This window comes from Siphateles boraxobius, unplaced genomic scaffold, assembly GCF_051911475.1.
Source record: "Siphateles boraxobius isolate OS27281-9 unplaced genomic scaffold, OSU_SipBor_1 5, whole genome shotgun sequence".
NCBI lineage: Eukaryota > Metazoa > Chordata > Actinopteri > Cypriniformes > Leuciscidae > Siphateles > Siphateles boraxobius.
In genome coordinates this window covers 4,377,573-4,403,788 of record NW_027509141.1, presented here as the reverse complement: position 1 = coordinate 4,403,788, position 26,216 = coordinate 4,377,573, and the positions used below count along the sequence as shown (strand labels likewise).

The 26,216-nt window shown below is 40.7% G+C and overlaps 1 protein-coding gene across 1 annotated transcript in view; it reads left to right on the top strand.

Annotated features, from left to right (window-relative positions):
• phactr3b (phosphatase and actin regulator 3b) overlaps nucleotides 1–26,216 on the top strand; it is a 107,151-nt gene that overhangs the window by 47,215 nt on the left and 33,720 nt on the right. The window contains exons 4-8 of the mRNA XM_077202627.1: nucleotides 3,947–4,096; nucleotides 7,514–7,726; nucleotides 8,695–8,890; nucleotides 11,050–11,225; nucleotides 19,632–19,785. Of these exons, the coding sequence (XP_077058742.1) occupies nucleotides 3,947–4,096; nucleotides 7,514–7,726; nucleotides 8,695–8,890; nucleotides 11,050–11,225; nucleotides 19,632–19,785 (889 nt within the window). The remainder of the gene's footprint in view (nucleotides 1–3,946; nucleotides 4,097–7,513; nucleotides 7,727–8,694; nucleotides 8,891–11,049; nucleotides 11,226–19,631; nucleotides 19,786–26,216) is intronic.

Here is a 26,216-nt window from a genome sequence, read left to right as displayed (position 1 = left end):
CACCAACACTGTCAAACTCACTGAGAAACACACACATCACTCTCTTCACTGCGCCAACACTGCCAAACTCAATGAGAAACACATACATCACTCTCTTCACTGCACCAACACTGCCAAACTCACTGAGAAACACACACACCACTCTCTTCACTGCATCAACACTGCAAAACTCACTGAGAAACACACACATCACACTCTTCACTGCACCAACACTGCCAAACTCACTGAGAAACACACACATCACTCTCTTCACTACGCCAATACTATCAAACTCACTGAGAAACACACACATCACACTCTTCACTGCACCAATATTGTCAAACTCACTGAGAAACACACACATTACTCTCTTCACTGCGCCAACACTGCAAACTCACTGAGAAACACACACATCACTCTCTTCACTGCGCCAACACTCCCAAACTCACTGAGAAATACAAACATCACTCTCTTCACTGCACCAACACTGTCAAACTCACTGAGAATCACACACATCACACTCTTCACTGCACCAATACTGTCAAACTCACTGAGAAACACACACATTAATCTCTTCACTGCGCCAACACTGCCAAACTCAATGAGAAACACACACATCACACTCTTCACTGCGCCAATACTGTCAAACTCACTGAGAAACACACACATCACACTCTTCACTGCGCCAGCACTGCCAAACTCACTGAGAAACACACACATCACTCTCTTCACTGCACCAACACTGCCAAACACACTGAGAAACACACACACACCACTCTCTTCACTGCACCAACACTGTCAAACTCACTGATAAACACACATACACCACTCTCTTCACTGCACCAACACTGCCAAACTCACAGAGAAACACACACACACCACTCTCTTCACTGCACCAACACTGTCAAACTCAATGAGAAACACACACATCACACTCTTCACTGCGCCAACACTGCCAAACTCACAGAGAAACATACACACACCACTCTCTTCACTGCACCAACACTGTCAAACTCACTGAGAAACTCACACAACACTCTCTTCACTGCGCCAGCACTGCCAAACTCACTGAGAAACACACACACCACTCTCTTCACTGCACCAACACTGCCAAACTCACAGAGAAACACACACACCACTCTCTTCAATGCGCCAACACTGCCAAACTCACTGAGAAACACACACACCTCTCTCTTCACTGCATCAACACTGCCAAACTCACTGAGAAACACACACACCACACTCTTCACTGCACCAACACTGTCAAACTCACTGAGAAACACACACACCACTCTCTTCACTGCGCCAACACTGCCAAACTCACTGAGAAACACACACACCACTCTCTTCACTGCGCCAGCACTGCCAAACTCACTGAGAAACACACACACCACTCTCTTCACTGCACCATCACTGCCAAACTCCCTGAGAAACACACACATCACTCTCTTCACTGCGCCAACACTGCCAAACTCACTGAGAAACACACACACCACTCTCTTCACTGCACCAACACTGCCAAACTCACCGAGAAACACACACATCACTCTCTTCACTGCGCCAACACTGCCAAACTCACTGAGAAACACACACATCACACTCTTCAATGCGCCAACACTGTCAAACTCACTGAGAAACACACACATCACACTCTTCACTGCACCAACACTGCCAAACTCACTGAGAAACACACACACCACTCTTTTCACTGCACCAACACTGTCAAACTCACTGAGAAACACACACATCACACTCTTCACTGCACCAACACTGCCAAACTCACTGAGAAACACACACATCACTCTCTTCACTGCGCCAACACTGCCAAACTCACTGAGAAACACACACATCACACTCTTCAATGCGCCAACACTGTCAAACTCACTGAGAAACACACACATCACTCTCTTCACTGCACCAACACTGCCAAACTCACTGAGAAACACACACATCACTCTCCTCACTGCACCAACACTGTCAAACTCACTGAGAAACACACACATCACTCTCTTCACTGCACTAACACTGCCAAACTCACTGAGAAACACACACATCACACTCTTCAATGCGCCAACACTGTCAAACTCACTGAGAAACACACACATCACTCTCTTCACTGCGCCAACACTGCCAAACTCACTGAGAAACACACACATCACACTCTTCAATGCGCCAACACTGTCAAACTCACTGAGAAACACACACATCACACTCTTCACTGCACCAACACTGCCAAACTCACTGAGAAACACACACATCACTCTCCTCACTGCACCAACACTGTCAAACTCACTGAGAAACACACACCCTGCAGAGCGCATGCAGATCATCACATACAACTCTTCCACCAGGAGTGTTCTGAGGCTTTAATGAGAAAATGATGACAGCCGTTAAAGGGATAATTCACCCAAAAATGAAAATTAGCCCTTGATTTAATCGCCCTCAAGTCATCTAGGTGTGTTTGACATTCTTCTTTCAGACAATAACAATCAGAGTTCTAGTCCATAAAGTCCATAAAAGTGCATCTATCCATTATAAAAGTGCATCTATCCATTATAAAAGTGCTTCACACGGGTTAATAAAGGCCTTCTGAATTGATGCGTTGCATTAGTGTAAGAAAAATATCCATATTTAAAACTTTATCAAGTAAAATAACTAGCTTCCGGCAAAACGGACATACGGATTCATCTTAAGTCTAAGTGCAACTTATGCGAGTAATGCGACGCACTGCTGATATTTGCGCTACACCATGATGCACTACGCTACTTTTGACGTCATGAGTTGCGTAAGTTGTGCTTTAGGCGTAAGTAGACTTACGTAGTGCGGACTTAAGTAGAGTTTGGCCAGAAGCTAGAATTTTACTTTATAAAGTTATAAATATGGATATTTTTCTTACATGAATGCATTGCTTCCTTTATTAACCCCCCAGAGCCATGTGGAGCACTTTTGTGATGGATAGATGCACTTTTGTGATGGACAGATGCACTTTTGTGATGGATAGATGCACTTTTGTGATGGATAGATGCACTTTTATGATGGATAGATGCACTTTTATGATGGATGCACTTTTATGATGGACAGATGCACTTTTATGATGGATAGATGCACTTTTATGATGGATAGATGCACTTTTATGATGGACAGATGCACTTTTATGATGGATAGATGCACTTTCATGATGGATAGATGCACTTTTATGATGATAAATACACTTTTTTGATGGATAGATTCACTTTTATGATGGATAGATGCACTTTTATGATGGACAGATTCACTTTTATGAGGGACAGATGCACTTTTATGATGGATAGATGCACTTTTATGATGGATAGATACACTTTTATGATGGATAAATGCACTTTTTTGATGGACAGATGCACTTTTATGATGGACAGATGCACTTTTATGATGGATAGATGCACTTTTATGATGGACAGATTCACTTTTATGAGGGACAGATGCACTTTTATGATGGATAGATGCACTTTTATGATTGATAGATACACTTTTATGATGGATAAATGCACTTTTTTGATGGACAGATGCACTTTTATGATGGACAGATGCACTTTTATCATGGATAGATTCACTTTTATGATGGATAGATGAACTTTTATGATGACAGATGCACTTTTATGATGATAGATGCGCTTTTATGATGGACAGATGCATTTTATGATGGACAGATGCACTTTTATTATGGATAGATGCACTTTTCTGATGGACAGATGCACTTTTATTATGGATAGATGCACTTATATGGGCTTCAAAATCTCATCCTCCATTCACTGCCATTATAAAGCTTGGAAGAGCTAGGATATTTTTTACTATAACTCCGATTGTGTTCGTCTGAAAGATGAATGTCATATACACCTAGGATGACATTAGGGTGAGTAAATCATGGGCTAATTTTAATTTTTGGGTGAGCTATCCCTTTAAGACTGTCCGGTTTTTCCCATGCTTACAGAGTCTGGCCTGGCCTGTGGTGGGAACGCAGACGATCTGGGAAGCCCATCGCTCGAGGACTCAGACGCAGAGGACCAAGAGGATGAGCCCATGGCGCCGCTGGCCAGCAACTCAGAGGATCTGGGATCTGATGAGGACAATCTATCTACAGGTCGGGACTCGTTTGTACTCGTGAATGTTTGGTCTTTTGCTAAACAGGGGTGTGTTTCCCGAACAACGACGTAACTCGCTGCTTAACTACTATAGTACAATGCATCATTGAAGAAACCAACTAGGCTAGTCACGACTGTTTGCTGAAACCGTATTGTCGCATATTGGTCGTTAAACAACTGGTTGATGATGTCACGCAGGTTTATTTGTTTATTTTGTTTATTTAAAAGGATCCCCATTAGCTGACGCCGAGACGGCAGCTAGTCTTCCTGGGGTCCAAACAATACATCCAAAAGCCAATAATTACAATCACAATTACTCCCAAATATATCATATATAAATACACATAAAGAATAACATAGCAAATAATACAACCTCACTCAACCAATCCAGACAATATTATGATATTGAAAACAAATACAGTCTAAGTCTTTTTTTAAAACCAGTTTTTTCCTTGGTTTCACGAACCCCAACTGGCAGAGTGTTCCAAAATACAATTGACCTATAAAACACAGACCTCTTCATATAGTCAGATTTAGGTAGGGGTAAACAAACGTGTATACATAAATATACTAACATATTAACAGATAGTCTATGCTTGACCACCAGCCAAGCAAGACGTTCATGCATCTCTGCAACACCAGTTCTCGAAGAACAACCGAGAACCAGTCTTGCAGCCTTATTTTGCGCCACTTGTAATTTTTTTAAATGACTGCTTGATGCAGCAGACCATACAACAGAACAGTAATCCAAATGACACAAAACCAATGTACAAACAACACGACTAAACAACTGTAAGTTTAAAAACGGTGCACATTTATGCATTACTGCAACAGCTCTGCCCATTTTAGAAACAACTTTGTTGATGTGATCCGACCATGACAATGTGGAATCAAGCCAAAGTCCCAAAAGCTTCACCTTTTTTACTTGCTGTACATTTTGACCATTTACTTGTATATCAATTTTAGGATTATCAGATAATCTATACTTAGAACCGAATATTATACTCACAGTTTTTGAAATATTTAGAACAAGTTTATTTGTTTTGATCCAATTATACAATTTGCTAATCTCGCTAGACAGAATCTGATTAAGCTCTGAACATGTAGGGATTCAGGTGGAGTAATAACTAATACAACATTATAATGAATCTGTTTGAGATCGAATTAATGCTAGATGTTTTGCTATAAATTACAGGGATGACATGTGAGGAATTTTTCTCAGTTATTTTGCTTTATTTCCAGATTCAATCATAGGCTCGTTGTTACGTACTAGAGCACGTTCACACATGCACAGTCTTCAAAAACAATGCTTTAAATCACTTGACAAACTAAATGACATAAATTACATTTGTATGTATTCTAAATAAAAGATATAGATTGTACTGAATGTCAGCTTGCTTATTTGACTTAAGATAATGATTTATTGAGTCCACATGTCATGCAAACATGAAAGTCTGCTAAACCACAGGTTGAGATCTGTCGTTACAAACACACAACTTGGCGATGCTGTTTGCGAATGTTCGTTGGAACGATGGTTTTGGGAAACACTGACTCGTTGAACTGCTGATAACAATGGAACTTGCGACCATAGTTAGCTAACGATGCTTTCTGGAAACACACCCCAGAACGTGAAACTACAACTGAGGCTATTAACATTATTACAAATTCCTGACCTTATTTTTCCATTAGTCCAATAGAAAAAACAATTATTGTCCATGTAATTCCCAGCTAACAGGGAATGTTCTCAGAACTTGACAAGCTTCTCTCAACGTTATGAACAGTAACATTAAAGTCTCCTACAACAGGTTTACATGCATGCAAGATCTAAAACACTTTAATTTTCTCATAATATCCATTGCAGCATCAGCTCTTTTCTTACAGTGTCTGAAAGGGTTTGATCAAGGATGCAGTCTCTCTAAACCCCGCCTCTCTGAGAGCTGCTCTGCTCTGATTGGTCAGATTGCCCAGTTTGTTGTGATATGTTACAAAGCTACATTCAGCAGGAAGTGAGACTAGAAATACTGACGACTCGATTCAGGCACTTCAGAATCGATTCATTCTTTTGGTAGACAAAAACTCCATTTATCTTTGATTTTTTAAACTTTGCAGACCTTTTACATTCACAAACAGCTCTATTACACAATATGTGAAAGGGAATATCCCAAAAAGCATAAAAGGGGCGCCTAACACATTTGTTCAAAATTATCTGGTTTTTAATAATGCTCTTAATTTGTTAGCAGAAAAACGTTATTTATACATCGTTTATGGAACATTTTTAAAAGTTTTACATTTTCAAATGTTGCTACTTCTTTTAGAATGTTCAGAGAACATTCAAATGTAACGTTCCCATAATGTTTGAAAAATGATACAAAGGAAATGTTCCCTTAACATTTGTATATTCAAGAAATAAAAAAAACATTTAAAAATAAATAAAACATTTGAAAAACTGGACGTTTTGAACTGGAAGGGAATATTTAAAAACAACGTATTAATAGCTTAATGACAATGTTAGCCAAACAATATTATATTTTTGTTAGCTGACTTCATGGTTTAAAATGTACCCGTAAATAATTCTGCCATTTGGTAAATATCTATTATGCACGGTTTTAGACTACTGTAATAGGTAATATAGTCTTCCTTAAATATTCTCATTCAAACATTACAAATTAATTATTTGTAATGTTTTTACAATAATGTTATTGTATTGTAATGGTAAACTTGACCTTCAGCCTCCACAGTGTATAAAAAAATATATTTTTCTAATTACGGTATGTGAATAAAACGAAGATTATTAGAGTACGTTTTACAAGAAAATATTGTTTCAGTCTTTTCACTTTAAAATGTCACATTTGATTTGATTTAATTCGTTTCTTTGTAATTATTTGTGAAATTTACTACCAATTGCTGAGTGAATATTATTAGATTACTCATCAATTAGTAAATTCAACACTAATTTTTTTTCTGTGCACGTCCTGTTCAAACAGCCTCTTCAGAAAAGTGTGTTGTTGGTAAGGAGTAAATCCCCCACAATCCACTGCAAAGTGCAAACTCACATTCAGGTTTGACCCCAATCTGATATGAAATACCCAACCAATCAATTCCCAATAAATAAAATCAAGTCCTGTCTGATTTTATAAAAGTCTGTTTCAGAAATATGCGTCATTAGGGAAGTAAAATGGGTTGCGGATGCCTTTTCATCTTGACTTTAACAATTCTTAATAAACATTTGATTTGATAAGCATGCATGATATGTGCATGTTCACTGTGTCTTTTTGTGAACATGATTTCGGAAGTGATGGCTCAATCAAAAGGTGGGAAATGGACACACATCTGTTGTCTTGAAAGAATGAGCATCACTGATTTACCACTAGGTGGTGTCAGAGATCACAGAACACACATTTCTGATCTCTTTTCAGCGCGAGACACCACAGAGATGACGGAAACAGAAGGGGAACTTGGGCAAAGTGAGGATGAGGACAAGCCGTGTGTAGAGGTCTCGAGCAGAGGGGCCGGCGTCGGGGCCCTCGAGGGCCATGAGGAGAGAAAGGAGGATAAACCGCTCAGAGAAGTTCGCACTCCTCCAGCCAAACTCCCAGTGAAGCTGCTTAATAGACTGAGCAGTCTGGACAGTCAGTATCAGTTCATCACATCCATGTATTCCTCTTTTCTAGATTTGACCAAAGGAGTGTAACGATGAAAAATAATTATAAAAGTATTTTTTCCGGTCACACTTTATTTTTAAGGGATAGTTCACCCAAAAACGAAAATTCTGTCAGTATTTACTCTCCCTCGTGTTGTTCAACCCCGTAAAACCTTCGTTCATCTTCGGAACACAAATTAAGATATCTCTGATTAAATCTGAGAGCTGGATCGCTCCTCCATAGGCTTCTTCAGGGATTGAATTGCCAGCCCCGAAAAGATATTAAAGACATCGTTAAAATAGTCCAATTGACTACAATGGCTCAATCTTAAGTTTATCAAGCGACGAGAATACTTTTTGTGTGCAAAAACAAACAAAAATAACTACTTTATTTCAACTATTCATTTCCTTTGAGCCACTGTAGTCACTTGGACTATTTTAATGATGTCTTTAATAACTTTTCAGGGAACAAGTTTCAATATTGTGATATTGACAATATCAAATATTGTGTTCCGAAGATGAACGAAGGTCTTACGGGGTTGAACAACATGAGGGAGAGTAAATACTGACAGAATTTTCGTTTTTGGGTGAACTATCCCTTTAAGTGGCTTTAAGTACTATGTACTTACATCGAAAAATAAGTTAAATGTTCAATGAATAAGTTCAATTGTGTCCAGGTTGTATTGTAAAACCCTTGTGCTGCTATTGAGGTGTGATACGGGTGGTTAGGGACAGGCGAGCTTTAAGGTGTAAGGGAAGGAACAGTGTAATTACAAATGTAATTACATAAATTAGTTACAGCTGTAATTACATGCAGGTATTTTCAAAATACATGTACAATGTAAAAACATGTATGTACACAATAAGTCCATTGTATCAAATTATTAATGTCAATGTAAATATACAGTACTTAATGCCACTTAATATAAAGTGGGGCCTTTTTCTCTTGTCCTGTAGACACCCACTCGCTTCAGGGCCGGCCGGCTCCAGCCACTCTGCCCAGGAACTTTACCCTCCCTAAAGATGCCCTGCGGGGCAGGATCTCCACCCCCACCGGCTCGCCTCACTCGGGGGTCCTGCACCCTCATCTGCCCCCGAGCTGCATCATTGAGGAGCTGCACCGGGCGCTGGCCTCCAAACACAGGCAGGACAGGTGAGGACAGGTCTTAACTAGTAATTCTGACAAATTCTGTCATCATTTTACTGAAAGAACCATATCAAATAGTTCATATGAAATGTGTGCTACTGTGTGTAGTCATAAATTTTGAATAATTAAGAATTATTGGAATTTTCATAAACCTGTTGCAGCGCCAGGCACAACGCAAGCTAGTTTCAGCCCGACACAGTTTTCATTTTCACGTCCTGCGCCACGTTGTTTAAATAGCAAATGCATTTGCACCCATCTGTGGCCCATGGGCTGCTGGTCTGAGAACGAGTGTGTGTTCAGGCGCATTGATGGACCGTAGCTATTTTGAGGAACTGAAATAGACTGAGCCATTGACCAACTGAAATCTGGTCTAAAGTCATTAGTAATATTCACCTATAGCTGGGTCCACAGCGCACATACACTTTGTCCCGTAGATGTCCTGCACACTTTAACCTCGCGCTCGAACAGATCCGTTTGCTCTCTAGAGAAGCGTTAAGTTTTTCCGCTTGCAAATTCCTCCATGTAAATAGCGAATCCGCCATGGCCCGAGCGCAACTGGCTTTTAAAGGGAATGGGAGATGAGACTCTGATTGGATTATTTCACGTTACGCCCAAAACACACCCATCACTCATGAAGAGAATAGAGATGTAGTGTGTCGTCATTGGGTGATCACATGACTGCTTTGATGGCATTCACCTGGGGATAGTACACAAAGGGACTTTAAAAGAGAGGCGTGGGACAAGCGAGAGTGGTTCTGAGGTGGTGACTTGTGGGGAATGTTTTGTCTGTCTCTCGGGGACAATAGATCCTCCGGAGAGGAAGATAGGTAGTTAGTTAGTTGCCTTTGATGGAGAAAGGAGAGTTAGCGGGGAGAGAATTATCATAGTGTCACCAATTACCTCGGAATTCAGCTTGACTATCGTCCACATGCTACTGAGACTTCGAGCAGGAGAATTCTATGACTCGGACGACGAACAGACTTGGTGATTGAACTTATGCTTTAAACGCCGCCCCAGGCCTGTGGATTGGCGTCCTCGGCTGCAAATACGGTTTGCTGCTTGCACTATCCTCCCCATATGGATGGGTCTTCTTGGCCTGGAGAGAGAGAAGTTTTTTAATTTATTCATGCATGTATGGATTGTTTTGATTGTGTAACGGACAGCGGGACAGGGAGGGAGGTCGGGGAATGGGGACTGGAGAAACACGGCCTCCTTGTGGTCACCGTGTGCTGTGCAGGCTGGGTTTTACGTTGAGTATGAAACTATGCGTGATGGTTAAGCGTGAAACTCACTGTGTGTAAATGGAGTGATGTGTTTGGCGGGTCTGCCCGTTTTTCTCTTCCCCTTCTGCATAGCTATACCTGTACCCGTGATTCTGAGTGTATCTTGTGTATTTGAAATAAAGTGTAAACCCCTTTAAATCAGACCGGCTGGCTGTTGTGAGTTTTTGACCACCGTAGGACTGTTTATGAGGTTTATTACAGAGACAAAACACACCCATTATTCATGAAGAGAATAGAGACAAAATACACCCATCACTCATTAAGAGAATAGAGAAACCCTTTTAGACAATGCGCCGGGAGCGCCGACCATTTTTCCCGTCGTTAAACTAGCAAAAGTGGATTCGGACACACACTGAGTGCTCTTGCGCTGAGCGCTTTAGACCATGTGCTTAGATCCTTGAAAAAGGGCCCTAAGTGTTTTTGAAAGAAGTCCCTTGCTCACCAAGGCTGCATGTGTTTGATCAAAAATACAGTAAAAACAGTAATATTGTGAAATATCATTACAACTGTTTTCTATCTAAATATATTTTAAAATGTAATTTATTCCTGTAATGCAAAGCTGAATTTTCAGAGTCATTACTCCAGTCTTCAGTGTCACATGATCCTTTTTTTGTGAAAACCATGATACCCACATAGTTTATTCAGAACAGATTTTTTTTTGTAACAATGTTATGATCTTTTATTTTATTTACTGTCACTTTTGATCAAAAATTGTTACGGCTACATTAGTAGATTTGAAAACAGTGTTTTCGTTTCAAGACGCTCTCCGTCCACATTAGCGTTTTCCAAAAGTTTCTCATCCACACTGAAATTCTGAATATATTCTGTATAGTTTGTGTTGTTATGCATTGAACATTTTCAACCAGATCTTTTAAATGTCAGTTTCCACAGTAAGGAGATCCGTGGTTCCCCCAAACGGCGCTCGGATGGACGGGTGTCTGAGAATGAGCAGAGCGGAGAAGTGGAGAACAAGAAAGAGGCAGAAGAGAACAAGGAGAACATGCGTGTGGATGAATACTACAGCGACCAGGACAGCTGGAACGACTCTGTCATCTCTGGTGTGTTTCTCTGACCTTGGTTTACATCAACTGTTGATTGGGAACATCAGCGTTAAAAGAGAATGATTATTTTGGAATTTTAGACCAAAAAAAATATTTTTAATAGTTTAAGTTTTTTTTAGTTTTGATTTGTCATGTTTTTACCATAGTCTGTAAAAAAAGATGGACGACGCATCTCCGCTTCCTTCTACTGTAGTAGAAAAATGTACAAAATATCCCAGTAAAGGTCCATCTGTGTTAGATATAGCTCCGGGTCACTAAAGAGCAAAATATGTAATAGTTATTTGTGAAACATTCATGCATTTAAAGGTAAAATATGTAAGTTTCCGCCACCAGAGGTCGCATTTTCAAAACAATAACAAAGGCGAAGCTTGATGACGCTGCGAAGGAGAGTGGAACTATGAGAGATGTCGTTTTCATCATCCAGAGATGTATGGTATAATTAATATATTTCACGAATCATGATCACGGATGAGGTAATAAATTAGTTTTGTATTACCTGTATGTTTGATCAGACTATTTTATGTCATCGTAATGAATTAGCTGCAAGGAACGTGAAATGTAATACAATAGTAGCCTGTTACTGATATGTGACTACTTGTCAAATGATTTGGTGAGTGAATGCTGTGCAGTTTTACACGTTTAAAACAATCTTACTAAAATTACATTTGAACGAAACAACAGTTTTTGCAAATAATGGCTAAATATTTTTGTGCAACACATACTGTATTTAATTTCACTGCCATAGACTTGGTCACCTGACTTGATAAAAAGTGTTACTCAAGTACAAACAAAGGGCAATATAACTGCATGTGTGCAAGGAATAATATATATTTGCTTACCTGTCTATTAAAACATGCGAGAGCAGAGGCTCTGACAAGTCCAAGTTTGTCACAAAGCTCTCTCCATCCTGAAATTGATCCTTGTTTTATTCCTCTGTTTTTCCCAAAGCCTGCTTGCCTCAGTTGAACTACGTTTACGTTTTTTGGGATTTTCTGTACTCGCCAATCAATAATCGTGGACCATGATGACTGAACGACTCATCAGCGTGCGAGATATTGTATCATAGATAAGTATACATAGCTCCCTCATTGGCTATGGCTTTTAGTAATGCTTTTTTTCATACATTATGGACCATGGCAAGCAGACTTTGGGACAATAGGAGAAATAAAACGAGGATTAATATCTGTGTGTCGTTTTCGAGATGCCGAGAGCTCCACGTCCACGACTAACTTCGACTCGACAGAGACGCCACTCTTGCATGTGCTTTATTAGACAGGTGAGCAAATGTACATAAAACAAATTAATGTTATATAGCTCAATATGACGAAATGTTAGAATATGATCAGTATGTTATTCTAATGTTCAGAGCCGGTCCGAGTCTTTTGGGGGCCCTAAGCAGAATTTGATTTGGGGCCCCCCTCCCACTACGCGGAGTCACCTGTGCTTGACGATTATTGACACAAATGTCACGCAATAATGATACATTATAAATTAATACAGTGAGGTTATATATTAATACAAAATAAATACTTAATAAAAAATAGATAGCCTACTTAAATACAAAAGTTTTAACTTTTACTTCAGCCTACTCTTTTACTAACTCTTTGAAACTTCTTAAAATAAACTGTAATACATAACTAAAATAATGACAAAACTGAGAAATCAGAAACATAATAAGAGCAAGGGTTTAACAATGACAATTATTGTTGAAAACTGTAAAAATATTAATATTTCTCAGCTGTCTCAATACAGTGTAACTGTCCTCAAAATCTTTTTTATTATTATTATTCTAACAGACTTTGTTGGATTGTACATGACAGAATCCAACAAAGTCTGTTACTATAATACCGTTAATGATGTCCTGGCGCTCGTTGTATGTGTGTATGCAATCTATTTTTCCCCTCGGGGCTTGCCGTAGATAGGAATGGGTCGTGCGCACTTGGTACTGGAGTGTCGCGGGTTTTTGGAGTTAGTGATCTGATGTGTGTAATAATAAAGTGGAGAAGAGTTCAAACTGCTGTGTTTATTATTTATTCAAACTGCTAACCTTACACCTAGAAGGTTAAGTTCCCCTGCGGCTATTTTCTCCAACTTAAACCGATACCATGACTATGCGCAGTTGCGCACGGTAGTCTATGCACTCGCGAGGTGTCTAGATTATGCGCATGACTTAAACGCTGGCAGACACAGCAGCATTTGTTTGGCAGTTATATTGATCATGAAATCAGAATTTTCTTGTCTTGAATTATTCATTCATATTAATTAGGGCTGGGACGGTTACCGCATTACCGCAATACCGCGGTCACGTGACTCCAACCGCGGGTCTGAGCTCGTCACCGTCATCACTGCAAAAAAACAAAAAACAAAAAAACAACAACCTTGGCCTGCACATGTGTGCACGTTGTGTCTAATGACATGGATTCTTTGATTCTAATGACATGGATTATGTCTAATGATATTGTGGCTTACATGGAGTCAAGGTTTTCTAAACAAAACTTATCATCAAAAGATGGAGCAAATCCGACCTTTCGCGAGATGAGGAGCGCAATGTTCCATGACGCATAATAACATTCCATTCGTATTAAAGATGCGCGGATGGGCTATTATTATTTCATCCGCAACCGCATCACAAAACTCATCATCTGTCCGCCATCCACCCGCACCAACGTTTTTTGATCAATTTTCGAAACCGCATCCGCGGCGCTGACTGTTTTAAGGTCTATGAGCAATGCGAGGTGCTGCGGTCGCGAGGCTAGAAAGCTCTTGGCTGTTCTAGAAAGGAGACTGATCCAATGCAACAAAAGATATTTAAAGGCTAAAGTCCCTAGTATATTGGCTATGTTGTATCCCCAGAATATCAGCAGTGAACTGCCCAGGGATAAATATGAATAAGTAAATAGTCTATAACTGTGATGAATCACCAGAGGCAGTCAGGTCCATTTGCAACGTATTTATTAAGATGAGAAGTAAGCAGGAAAAGGGTCAGACACCGGCAAGATCAGCAATGGAGAATGGGCTCACACTTATCAAATCCAGGCGAGGGGTCAGGGCTGGCAGCGAGCAGAAGAGAAGTCCAGGGACGAAGCAGAGGGTCGAGAGACAGGCAGCAGACAACGGGATAATCAGATCAGCGGAGGTCAAACACAGGTAGGCAGAGATACAGGGATAAACGCTCAGAATGTTCACAGAGGAAACGAGACTTCGCACTGTATGAGAAGTGAATGGGGCTTATATGCAGGTAGATAACAGGGTGCAGGTGTGTGAGTGATCAGTGGTGGCAGGTGTGTGAGTAATCAGTCCAGGAGTGATGTGTGAGAAAGTCAATACTCGGGTGATAGTGGCCTCTGGTGGCCAGTGAGGGATGTAGTGGGTTCTGAGAGTGTGACAGAGCCCCCCCCCTGCGAGCGACTCCCGGCGCGAGGATGTTGACGGCGTCGAGGTCTACCCCGGGGTCGAGGAGCAGGTCTGCTCGGATGATTGTGATGAAACTCAGCTATGAGAGTGGGGTCCAGAATGTCCGTGGCATTGACCCAGGAACGTTCCTCTGGACCGAATCCCTCCCAGTCGACTAGGTATTGGAGCAACCTGCCCCGGCGCCTCGAGTCCAGAAGTTGGTGTACTCGATAAGCCTCCTCGCCCTCTACCAAGATGGGTGGTGGATTCAGTTCCTGGGGTCGATTCTCTCCTCCCTCAGTGGGATCGGCAGCGGGTTTGAGGAGTGAAACATGGAAGGTGGGAGCAATACGGAAATGATTAGGCAGGGCCAGGCGGTAAGATACTGGAGTGATTTGTCGAAGAATTTTAAAAGGACCCACGTACCTGGGACTGAGTTTTTTGCAGGGGAGTTGAAGACGAAGGTCTCGAGCGGACAGCCACACCCATTGTCCTGGTTGGTACTCTGGACCGGCTCGACGGCGGCGGTCAGCCTGTCTCTTGAAGCGGCGGACTGCTCGCTGGAGGTGTGTGTGCGCTTGGTCCCACGTCTCCTCACTGCGTCGTAACCAGTCGTCTACGGCGGGGACGTTTGCGGGTTCCCCAGACCAAGGGTATAGAGGTGGTTGGAAACCCAGGATGCACTGGAAAGGAGTCAAGCCCGTGGAGTGCTTTTGTAAGGAGTTCTGGGCGAATTCCGCCCAGATTAAGTAACGACTCCAATCCTCTTGGTGATGATGACAGTACGTCCGGAGGAACCTGATGATATCTTGATTGAGACGTTCTACCTGCCCGTTGGCTTGGGGATGGTATCCGGACGTGAGGCTCACGTTGACTTGAAGGGCCTTGAAGAAGGCCGACCAGACTCGGGAGGTGAACTGAGGTCCTCTGTCGGAGATAATATCCTCAGGTAGACCGTACAACCTGAATACCCAGTTGCAGAGATGCTCTGCCGTTTGTAGCGCAGTGGGAAGCTTGGTTAAGGGAATGAGGCGGCAGGCTTTGGAGAATCTGTCCACCACGGTGAGGATGGTAGTATGGCCGTTGGAGGCGGGTAAGTCCGTAATGAAGTCAATTGCTATGTGGGACCAGGGACGTTGAGGTATGGGCAGGGGATTGAGTAAACCGGCGGGTAACAGGCGAGATGATTTCTGGGTGTTGCAGACCTGGCATCGTTGGATAAACCTGGTGGTGTCTTGGATTAAGGTTTGCCACCAGTAGCGGTTCTGGAGGAGTTGAATGGTGGCTGTAACCCCTGGATGACCGGAACTAGGAAGAGCGTGAACATGCTCCAGGACCTGGTTACGAAGTGTCTCAGGGACAAAGATTCTGTGAGGCGGACAGGCTATGGGAACTTCCGTTTGAGCATTGGCCTGCTCCAGCTCGGTCTCAAGATCCCACTGGATGGGACCAACGACGAGGTCGGGACCCAGGATAGTTTCAGGAGCTTGGGTGGATGGTTCTGGATCGTACAGTCGCGACAGGGCATCGGCCTTAGTGTTCTTAGACCCTGGACGGTAGGTGACCGTGAATTGAAAACGGGTGAAGAATAGGGACCAGCGGGCTTGTCGGGGGTTTAACCTTTTGGCGGTGCGGAGGTATTCTAGGTTCTTATGATCGGTGAGTACGGTGAAGGGAGTAGCGGCTCCTTCTAGCCAGTGTCGCCATTCCTTGAAGGCGGCCCTCATGGCCAGAAGTTCACGATCTCCTACATCATAGTTTCTCTCAGCGGCGTTGAGTTTTCTTGAGTAGAAGGCACAGGGGTATAGTTTGGGTGGAGACCCCTGCCGTTGGGACAATACTGCGCCCAGGCCAGTATTCGACGCATCCACCTCCACCACGAAGGGTAGGTCGGGGTTGGGATGGTGCAAGATTGGAGCAGACGTGAAGAGTTGTTTCAACTGTTTTAAGGCACGAGTGGCTGACTCATTCCAGGGAAGACGTGATGTAGTTTTCTTGATCAGAGATGTCAAAGGGTTTGCCACAATGCTGAAATTACGGATGAAGCGGCGGTAGAAGTTGGCAAACCCGAGGAAGCGTTGTAGCTCCTTAAGAGTGCTGGGTCGTGGCCACTCAAGAACAGCTCGAACTTTGCCCTCATCCATGGCGACCCCCTCAGGGCTGATGATGTATCCTAAGAACGTGGTGGAGGTCTGATGGAACTCACACTTCTCGATCTTGGCATAAAGCTGGTGTTGAAGGAATGTCTCGAAGGTGGGAAAAGCTGTACCATCCGCTCGCCATACTGCCGTAATCCAGTCCAATGCTCTTCCGGTTAATAGAGAACAAACAAAGGCGATCTTACTGGTTTCGGTGGAATAGAGCATGGGTTGCTGGACAATGATGAGTGTGCATTGCAGGATAAAGCCTTTGCATCTCCCTGGGTCTCCATCAAACCTCTCGGGAAGTGCGAGGCGAGGGTGCGCGCTCATAGAGGACTGGCCTTCAGCGGCACGGGGAGCTGGTTGTGGTATTTGCTGTGGAGAAGGGTTGGGAGCGGGGTTTTGCATGGTTTGAATGGCTTTCACCAATTCCTCAGTTACCGATGTGAGACGGTTGAGTTGGTGGTGATGAGTGGCGAGTTGCTCCGCTTGGGCAGCGAACGCTGCGGTGAGTGCAGACATCGTTGGTGAACCTTGTTGTGGCGAAGTCTTCTGTGATGAATCACCAGAGGCAGTCAGGTCCATTTGCAACGTATTTATTAAGAAGAGAAGTAAGCAGGAAAAGGGTCAGACACCGGCAAGATCAGCAATGGAGAATGGGCTCACACTTATCAAATCCAGGCGAGGGGTCAGGGCTGGCAGCGAGCAGAAGAGAAGTCCAGGGACGAAGCAGAGGGTCGAGAGACAGGCAGCAGACAACGGGATAATCAGATCAGCGGAGGTCAAACACAGGTAGGCAGAGATACAGGGATAAACGCTCAGAATGTTCACAGAGGAAACGAGACTTCGCACTGTATGAGAAGTGAATGGGGCTTATATGCAGGTAGATAACAGGGTGCAGGTGTGTGAGTGATCAGTGGTGGCAGGTGTGTGAGTAATCAGTCCAGGAGTGATGTGTGAGAAAGTCAATACTCGGGTGATAGTGGCCTCTGGTGGCCAGTGAGGGATGTAGTGGGTTCTGAGAGTGTGACAATAACGCACATCGGCAAACCTGACCTTACCTGACTAGGCTACTGTAGACTAAAATGTTATCATTTCGTTTAGAATTTTGTTTAAAAGTAGACATTTAGGCCCAGCCTACGCCGAGTTTCGGTTCATTTATGAGACGAGCTCCAGTTCACGCGCAAGAGATCGCACCCGCGCTTCCATGTCCTCCTGATTATATGTCTGCTATTTGCTTCTTATTTCTTAATTCCAGGCAATTAGTTAATGAAACAGTGATTAAAATTAAGGTACAATTTATAAAAAATGAAATTTAATTTAAAAAAAGGCTTTCTACAAAACAAAACTTAATAAAGTGGTCAAAATCGTGTCTTACCCATCTTATGATCCAATCCTACTCATGCTGTTCACTCTTCATAATTGACATAGATTAAATAAAAAATAACACTATATTATGTAAACATAAATATGGAGTATAATATTTGTAATTAAGACATGTTGCAATAGGTGTTCTTTCATTTCCAATGTGAACATCATAATGTATTCTCCTGAAAATGATGAATTCAATGCGAATGTATCTGAGAATATTCTTAAATAAGGAAATATATTCAGTGATTGGTTCATGCCAAATTACTGCTTGATGAAAATTTGACTATTTCAAATTGTGCTCGTTTTTTTTTCGGATGTAGGTGACAATATTTAACAAAGTCTGTCTAGCAAAAACGACTTCTGGTGCGTGCAGGAAAGTCTGTAGGGTGGGGGGTGGGGGGGGGGGGGGGGTTGGGGGTTGGCTATTTAAAATGCTATTGAAATGTCCTTATTCCTTTATATCCGCGGGACTCACGTGTGGCGCTGAGATCTGTCTCTCATTAGCAATTGTGCCCGCTTCACACCACAGTCATGTTAAAAACATCAATGTATACACTCATCCACAAACATTATTTCCCATAAACATTATTAGATCCATCATCATGACGACAAGTATCATCCCGCTTATTCACTGCGTCATCTACGCCTTTGTTATTGTAAGAGGTTAGCGACCCCTAGCATCACAAGCACTGCTCACATTTTCTCCAGAAAAATCTTGTTTTTTTTTCCACAAATTGGTCTCTGAGTGCCTGTTAATAATGTTGCGCTCAGAATATGCTGCATGGCAGAAACGAAGAGGCTTTTCTTCCTCTAGACTTGATTTGTCAGCAACATCTGGTGTCCTACTTCTAATGCGTCTGCTGTCAGAGAGAAACACACTGCAAACACACAAGGAACACTGGGATTGAAACAGGGCATGGACAAGTCACAGCAAATGTGGATGAGCCAGATGTTTGGAAATGACAAAATGAGATTTTAAAAACATTGAAATAAAGACTATGTCTTGCTAAAGCTCATTTTATGGCAGTTATTTATCAAATAGAATTTACAGATTGACTGGAAATTACACACAAACATGTTCTGTTCACAAATGATATATACCCTGATTTATCTTTGCTTTCCTCACACATCACATATATCAAATTTCCATTTCCAGCTCTTCTCTGACACTGCTTGATAAACAAATACTTTTGAAAAAAGTTTATTAGGAGAAAAATTATTGGTTTTTGTGTTAATGCCACTATATTCTAAATACATTTTACACAGTCATAAAAAACAATGTACATCTGTTTTATACATTGAATATTGAAATTGTTACGTTATCTTTTATGTTATGTGTTATGTTATGTTGTTATGTTATAGTTTATGTTATGTTATACATTTTATTATGTCGGGGGCATGAGTCTGCCTACAATTGACCATGTTTGTGCAGATTGCTGCTCTTAGTCCATTTCCCTAGCATTAATGATCGTGTGTGTGTGTGTGTGTGTGTGTGCAGGTACACTTCCACGGCGGATAAGAAAAGAGCTTCTGGCGGTGAAGCTGCGTAACAGGCCCAGTAAGCAGGAGCTGGAGGACAGGAACATCTTCCCTGTGCGCAGTGATCAGGAGCGACAGGAGATTCGCCAACAGATCGAAATGAAGCTTGCCAAGTGAGTCTGGAGTAAAGTTTCAGACACAAATGTTTTATATGCACTACTGTACAAAAGTTTGGGGTCAGTACGTTTTTTTATATTCTTAGATTCATCAAGGACACATTAAATTGATTTAAAAGCGTCAGTTGTATGTTACACAAGTATGTTATAATAAATGCCTTATTAACACATATTCCTTCTGTAATTCATGATTAATTCGGGTAGTTATAAAAAATTTAATCGTTTTCCGTTAACTGTTTTTGTGAGCTCATCTAAAGTGAGGACTAGTTATGCCTCGTAAAGCTTTTAGAAAGGAGATGGGTATAATAAAGTATTTATTAACACACTAACTATTACTATATGTCTAAATAATAAGATGTATAAATGTACATTTAAAGAGTTTATTAATCATTTACATATATTTATGGTTATAAATCAAGAATAAAACAATTATAGCTGTATTTATAAACTGTTTATTAATGTCTATTAATGCTTTATGAATGATGAATTAACTACTTACTAATGTTTAACTAATGATTCATGGCATGCAGTTATTTTAAAGTGTTACCGATTTCTCTTTTAAATAAATGCTTAAATAGACGCATTCTATTCATCAAAGGATTCTGAAAAACCATATGAAGCAGCATGAAGACTGGAGTAATGATGCTGTAAATTCAGCTTTGATCACAGGAATAAATTACATTTTACAATATATATTCAAATAGAAAACAGCTATTTAAAATGTTAATAGCATTTCAAAATTTTACTGTGTTTTTGATCAAATAAATGCATTAAAGACTTCTTTCAAAAACATTTAAAGAATCTTACCGACCCAAAACTTTTGAAGGGTAACATACTAATTTCTATAATAAAATCGATGTAGTTTAAATCAGTGGTTCTGAACAGAGGCTTTGGTTCAGGATCCTGATTGTACATTGAACATTGAGTGCAAGCACAGGCTGAGAATCTCTACATTTTATAGATGGTCGAATTACTCATGCATTGAAAACTAATCTAGAAAACAAACTTTTCAGTAGTTATTTAGCTTTGGAATGTGCATGTCATATTAACTTTATCCCCAATGCTGGACTCTGAATTCATAAACTCTGATTCAACTCTGATTAAACTAAAAGTAATACTTTGCCTCAAAAATTAGAATTTGGTCATCATTAACCAACCTTCGGGACTTGGAAAACAGAAGTGGACATTTATTGTTATGTGGCAATACAAGATATTAATGAGTGATTTGTGTCTGTTTAGGTGTTGTATGAGTATCTCTGAGGATGGTTTTTGGTTTTCAGTCTTCAGCTTAGTCATGCAGTCCGTGTGTTTGTGTGTGTGTTTGTGTGTGTGTGTGTGTGTGTGTGTGTGTGTGTGTGTGTGTGTGTGTGTGTGTGTGTGTGTGTGTTGTGTGTTTTGAGTGATTTGTGTCTGTTTAGGTGTTGTATGAGTATCTCTGAGGATGGTTTTTGGTTTTCAGTCTTCAGCTTAGTCATGCAGTCCGTGTGTTTGTGTGTGTGTTTGTGTGTGTGTGTGTGTGTGTGTGTGTGTGTGTGTGTGTGTGTGTGTGTGTGTGTGTGTGTGTGTGTGTTGTGTGTTTTGAGTGATTTGTGTCTGTTTAGGTGTTGTATGAGTATCTCTGAGGATGGTTTTTGGTTTTCAGTCTTCAGCTTAGTCATGCAGTCCGTGTGTGTGTGTGTGTGTGTGTGTGTGTGTGTGTGTGTGTGTGTGTGTGTGTGTTTGTGTGTGTGTGTGTGTGTGTGTGTGTGTGTGTGTGTTGTGTGTTTTGAGTGATTTGTGTCTGTTTAGGTGTTGTATGAGTATCTCTGAGGATGGTTTTTGGTTTTCAGTCTTCAGCTTAGTCATGTAGTCCGTGTGTTTGTGTGTGTGTTTGTGTGTGTGTGTGTGTGTGTGTGTGTGTGTGTGTGTGTGTGTGTGTGTGTGTGTTGTGCATGCGTGCGCGCGTGCGCGTGCGTGCGTGTGTGTGTTGTGTGTGTGTTTGTGCGTGCGTGCGTGTGCGTGTGTGTGTGTTGTGTGTGTGTGTGTATGTGTGTGTGTGTGTGTGTGTGTGTGTACAGCACATATTAACCAGTAGGGGGAGTTATGACCTTTTTTCTGTTTCTGTGGAAACCAGGCAAATGATCACACACTAATATTGGCAGCCTTGCTTTTCTATGGTGGACTGATATGGGCATGGCAAAACCCTTATTCTCTAGTAATTTTTGTGTTAATTTCAGGTTTGTGTGATTTTGAGGTGTGCCATCAGATTTAACATATGATACCATTCAAAGTTGTCTTGGGGCCTTTGAATGAAAACCTTTCAGCAGTCAAAACATCTTAATACCTATAGTTTTGTTTTTGACCTGTTTTTTGTTGTTGTTTTGGTCTCATTCGACTACACTACCCATTTCCACTGAAAGTTCACGTGACTTTGGCAAACTGTAGGCGTATGAGATTGTTATTTGATGACAGAAAGTGCTTTTTTAATGGAAACCCTCCCAAAGAAGTGCTGATTATGTATAGGTGGCGTCTAATGATAGTTTTGGAGATTTTCTGAACTAACGTCTGCAGTTCTCCGACTATGATCCTTACAGCTTTTTTAAACTTATATTTTGGTGGTGTGAAAAAGGATCTATTAACAGATGTGTTCAAATAAATCAAAATCAGACAGTGGGGTAGATCTTGCGAAAGGTAAACGGTTTCGATATTTTAGGTTGGAGAAGGAGCCACACAAACCTTTTTTATCTCTCCAGAAAGCTTTAGGCTGTAGCTTTTAGGGTAGCCAGATGTGCTGTTCTTCCTGGGAAATACAGGACTACCCCATGCAAAACAGGACATCTGCTCACTGTAAGTGGTTTGAAAGCCATTTCATGGAGAGGAAAAACAATCAATGGTAGAGATTGAAAGCCTGCTCATTCTTACAGAAGCAATTCATGTTTGTGTTGCAGTGGCATTTTTCTCTCAGTATTCGCACTATGAATTTCACTTCCAGTTTTCTTGTCACAAAGGTGGATTCCTGTGTTTTTACTTTATTTATTTATTTATTTATTTATGGTGTTTGCATAATTCAAGCATCCCCATGAGGCGGACTTGTTTGTCATTTATGTTTCTTGCTGAAGTTACTTAAGTGATTAACTGGTTATGCCTCCTCAGTGACTGGGTAATAAACAGCAGCTTCTCCCAGTGTGCGCTCGGCTCCAATGTATTCCTCCTCAGCTGTGATTATCAGTGAACTAATAAAATATTAATGGAGAACATTGTGTGTAATCCCAGTGGTTGTAAATATCTGGAGAGTTGCTGGAGTAAGAAGAACAGAGCAGAGAGAGAGAATGAAAGCTTTTACTAAGCAACATGCTTGCTTTGCTCTGTTATGTAAAGCGGGGCTTTACTGTCTGGTCTGATTAACCCAACAAACATCTCCTGAGCTTCACCGTTCAGTTAGTACACAGTATAAACTAGATTTGAATGTGGTTATTGATATTTTATTTGAAATGGGATTTTGTCGATAACAATACTACATTTTGTTTGTTTTTGTGATGGATCTATTTTTCCAGAAACTGCATCTGAAGTGGCATGTATATGGTTTATACACAGACTGGTTAATGCAGTTCAGAATTAGCTTGAATTAATTTACAGTTGCATAAATAATGCTATAAGATTTTGTTTTTGTCACTGTCATGTGACCTACGGCATCAGTTGCATCGCTCCCGTGGCCTCATGGGATAGTAAGTCCATCGTAATCTTGCTGGAAGTAGTAGGTCACCCGGGTACTTTACACCCACTGTTTTATGAACACTATGAATTCAGACACACTACTTGGCTCACATAAGCCCCTTTCACACAGAGATTCCGGAAAATACACGGATAAAGTGACCTGGGATTTGACCCGGGTTCCGTTTGACTTTGGTTCATTCACACTGACAGTGATTTTCCAGAATCAGAGAGTGTGTTCACACACAACCCGTAAAAATCCTGTAAAGACACGTGACATCGATGTGACATGTAATGTTTCAGCAGCTTTATAGTTTGCTTATGAGCTGCGATTTCTCTCTCGAGAAACCACGCTTGTGCTTTTTTTCCTCTGATTCGATCAAAAACTAGTGCATTACGTACCGTTTCACGCTGGCGAATTTGGAGGCTTGAGAACGCAATCCCTGAAATAGATTCCAAGGTGCAAGCCTTGAAATATTTCGAGAGAAAAACAAGGTAATCTCTGCGGAAACCTCGAAAACGCAGACGGCGTGCACATGTGCATCACGTGTTTAGTCTATAGATATGCACGTTTGAATATATATGTGTGCAGGCAATTAGTCCTTCTTTACAAACCTACCCACATGTCTTTTTATTTATTTATTTATTTTTTGTTTTGTTTATTTAAAAGGAGCAATATATTAGGCATTGTTACACACAGACAACCGATGCCGTGTACATAGGGCATATAGCATAAAGATCATTTGCGGCCCTATAAGTGCATAGTGCATAAGTGAATAGTGTATGAGTTCATAGTATATAAGTGCATAGTGTATAAGTGCATAGTGTATGAGTTCATAGTATATAAGTGCATAGTGTATAAGTGCATAGTGTATGAGTTCATAGTATATAAGTGCATAGTGTATAAGTGCATAGTGAATAAGTACATAGTGTATAAGTACATAGTGAATAAGTACATAGTGTATAAGTGCATAGTGTATAAGTTCTCAGTGTATAAGTATATAGTGTATAAGTGCATAGTGTGTGAGTTCATAGTTTATTAGTTTCTGTGTATAAGTACATAGTGAATAAGTACATAGTGTATAAGTTCATAGTGAATAAGTACATAGTGTATAAGTTCATAGTGAATAAGTACATAGTGTATAAGTGCATAGTGTGTGAGTTCATAGTTTATTAGTTTCTGTGTATAAGTACATAGTGAATAAGTACATAGTGTATAAGTTCATAGTGAATAAGTACATAGTGTATAAGTTCATAGTGAATAAGTACATAGTGTATAAGTGCATAGTAGGATGTGTATAAGTGCATAGTAGGATAAGTGCATACCAGAACCTAATACCTCGGTATCGATACTAAATTGATACCACAGTTAAAAAAAAAAAAAAAAAAAAGTCTCAAAATTTAAGTGATACTTAAAAAACACTGCTTGAAACTCTCCACTACCAAATGTGCTAAGAAAAGGTATCAAAATGTAAAATAAAATAATAATAATTCAGTTAGGGAACATACAGTAGGTAAAATTTAAAAAAATAAATAAAAATAAAATACACATCCTGGTTTGGTTACTGTTTGGGTTCATATTATTTTAATGCATTGCTAAACATGTATTAGTATATTTAATTTTCTAGGTCATTTAATTACTGATTGATATAGATTAATAAATGCTAAAATACTGTTAGGTCTGGTTACCTAATGAATGTTGACAAATGTAGCTTAATTGTAATATTAGTAATATTCATATTACTACTATTACTCTCTCTCTCTCTCTCGGCTTATTCCTCTAGGGGTCACCACAGCGGCACTAATATGCCATTCATTATACTATCACTAATACTCAAATTAATATTATTCAAATTTTTATTCTTTATTTATTATCATTCAAATTCAATCAATATATGTTTGTTTGAAAATGCAAAAATGATGAGACCTAAACTTAATTGGTTCTAGCGTGTCATGCAAGCAGATTTGAGCTTTCGTGTTTACCGTATCATATATAATTGATAAGCTCTTACGTATGTGCGCTGTTCAGTGTTCAATAAAAGTCTAAATTAAATCAGTTGAATGATGGACTAACCTCTCGATCTCTGAACTCTTTGAACAAGTCAGGATGAGCAACTGACAAGTCAAGTGCTTAGGCAGATTTGATGTGTTGCCTCCCCGTTTGCAGAGTGGTGCATTGAGATCTGTTTCTTTACTTTTCTCATTACTTTTGTAGGCAAAGTAATGCCTTATTTCACTCATACTGCTCTCTCTATTTATTCATTTCGGGCGTGTAGAAATTCGAATGAGCTTCGTTTGATCCATCCTGTTCCTCTGTTGTCACTGTTTGCCGGTTTCGCATGACCCGCGTCAGTTTGGCCGCGTGTCCACCAAAGCGTTTTTAGCCGGCCTGAAAACGCTAGACGCTCTGCTGAAAACGCCTAGCTGTGGGCACTTGAGAGCGTTTTGGCAGCGCTGCATTTTTTCAGTTGAGACGATTTGTTGCTATGATACAGAATATCCGCAGCACAGTTTACTTGTAACTAATTTCGTAGATAATTTGTTTCATAGTAAAAATTTATTTTTCATCCATTTTGTACGGTTAGCTCTGCTGGTTGATGTCTTTGTACAGAAAGAATGTTGTGACAGTTGGTCGGTGTGATATTTGTCCCGCCCCTTCTCCACTGTGATTGGACGGCTGCGTAACAAGTGACAGTGATGAGCGCAGCGTTTTACCCAAAGTTGAACATTTTTCAACC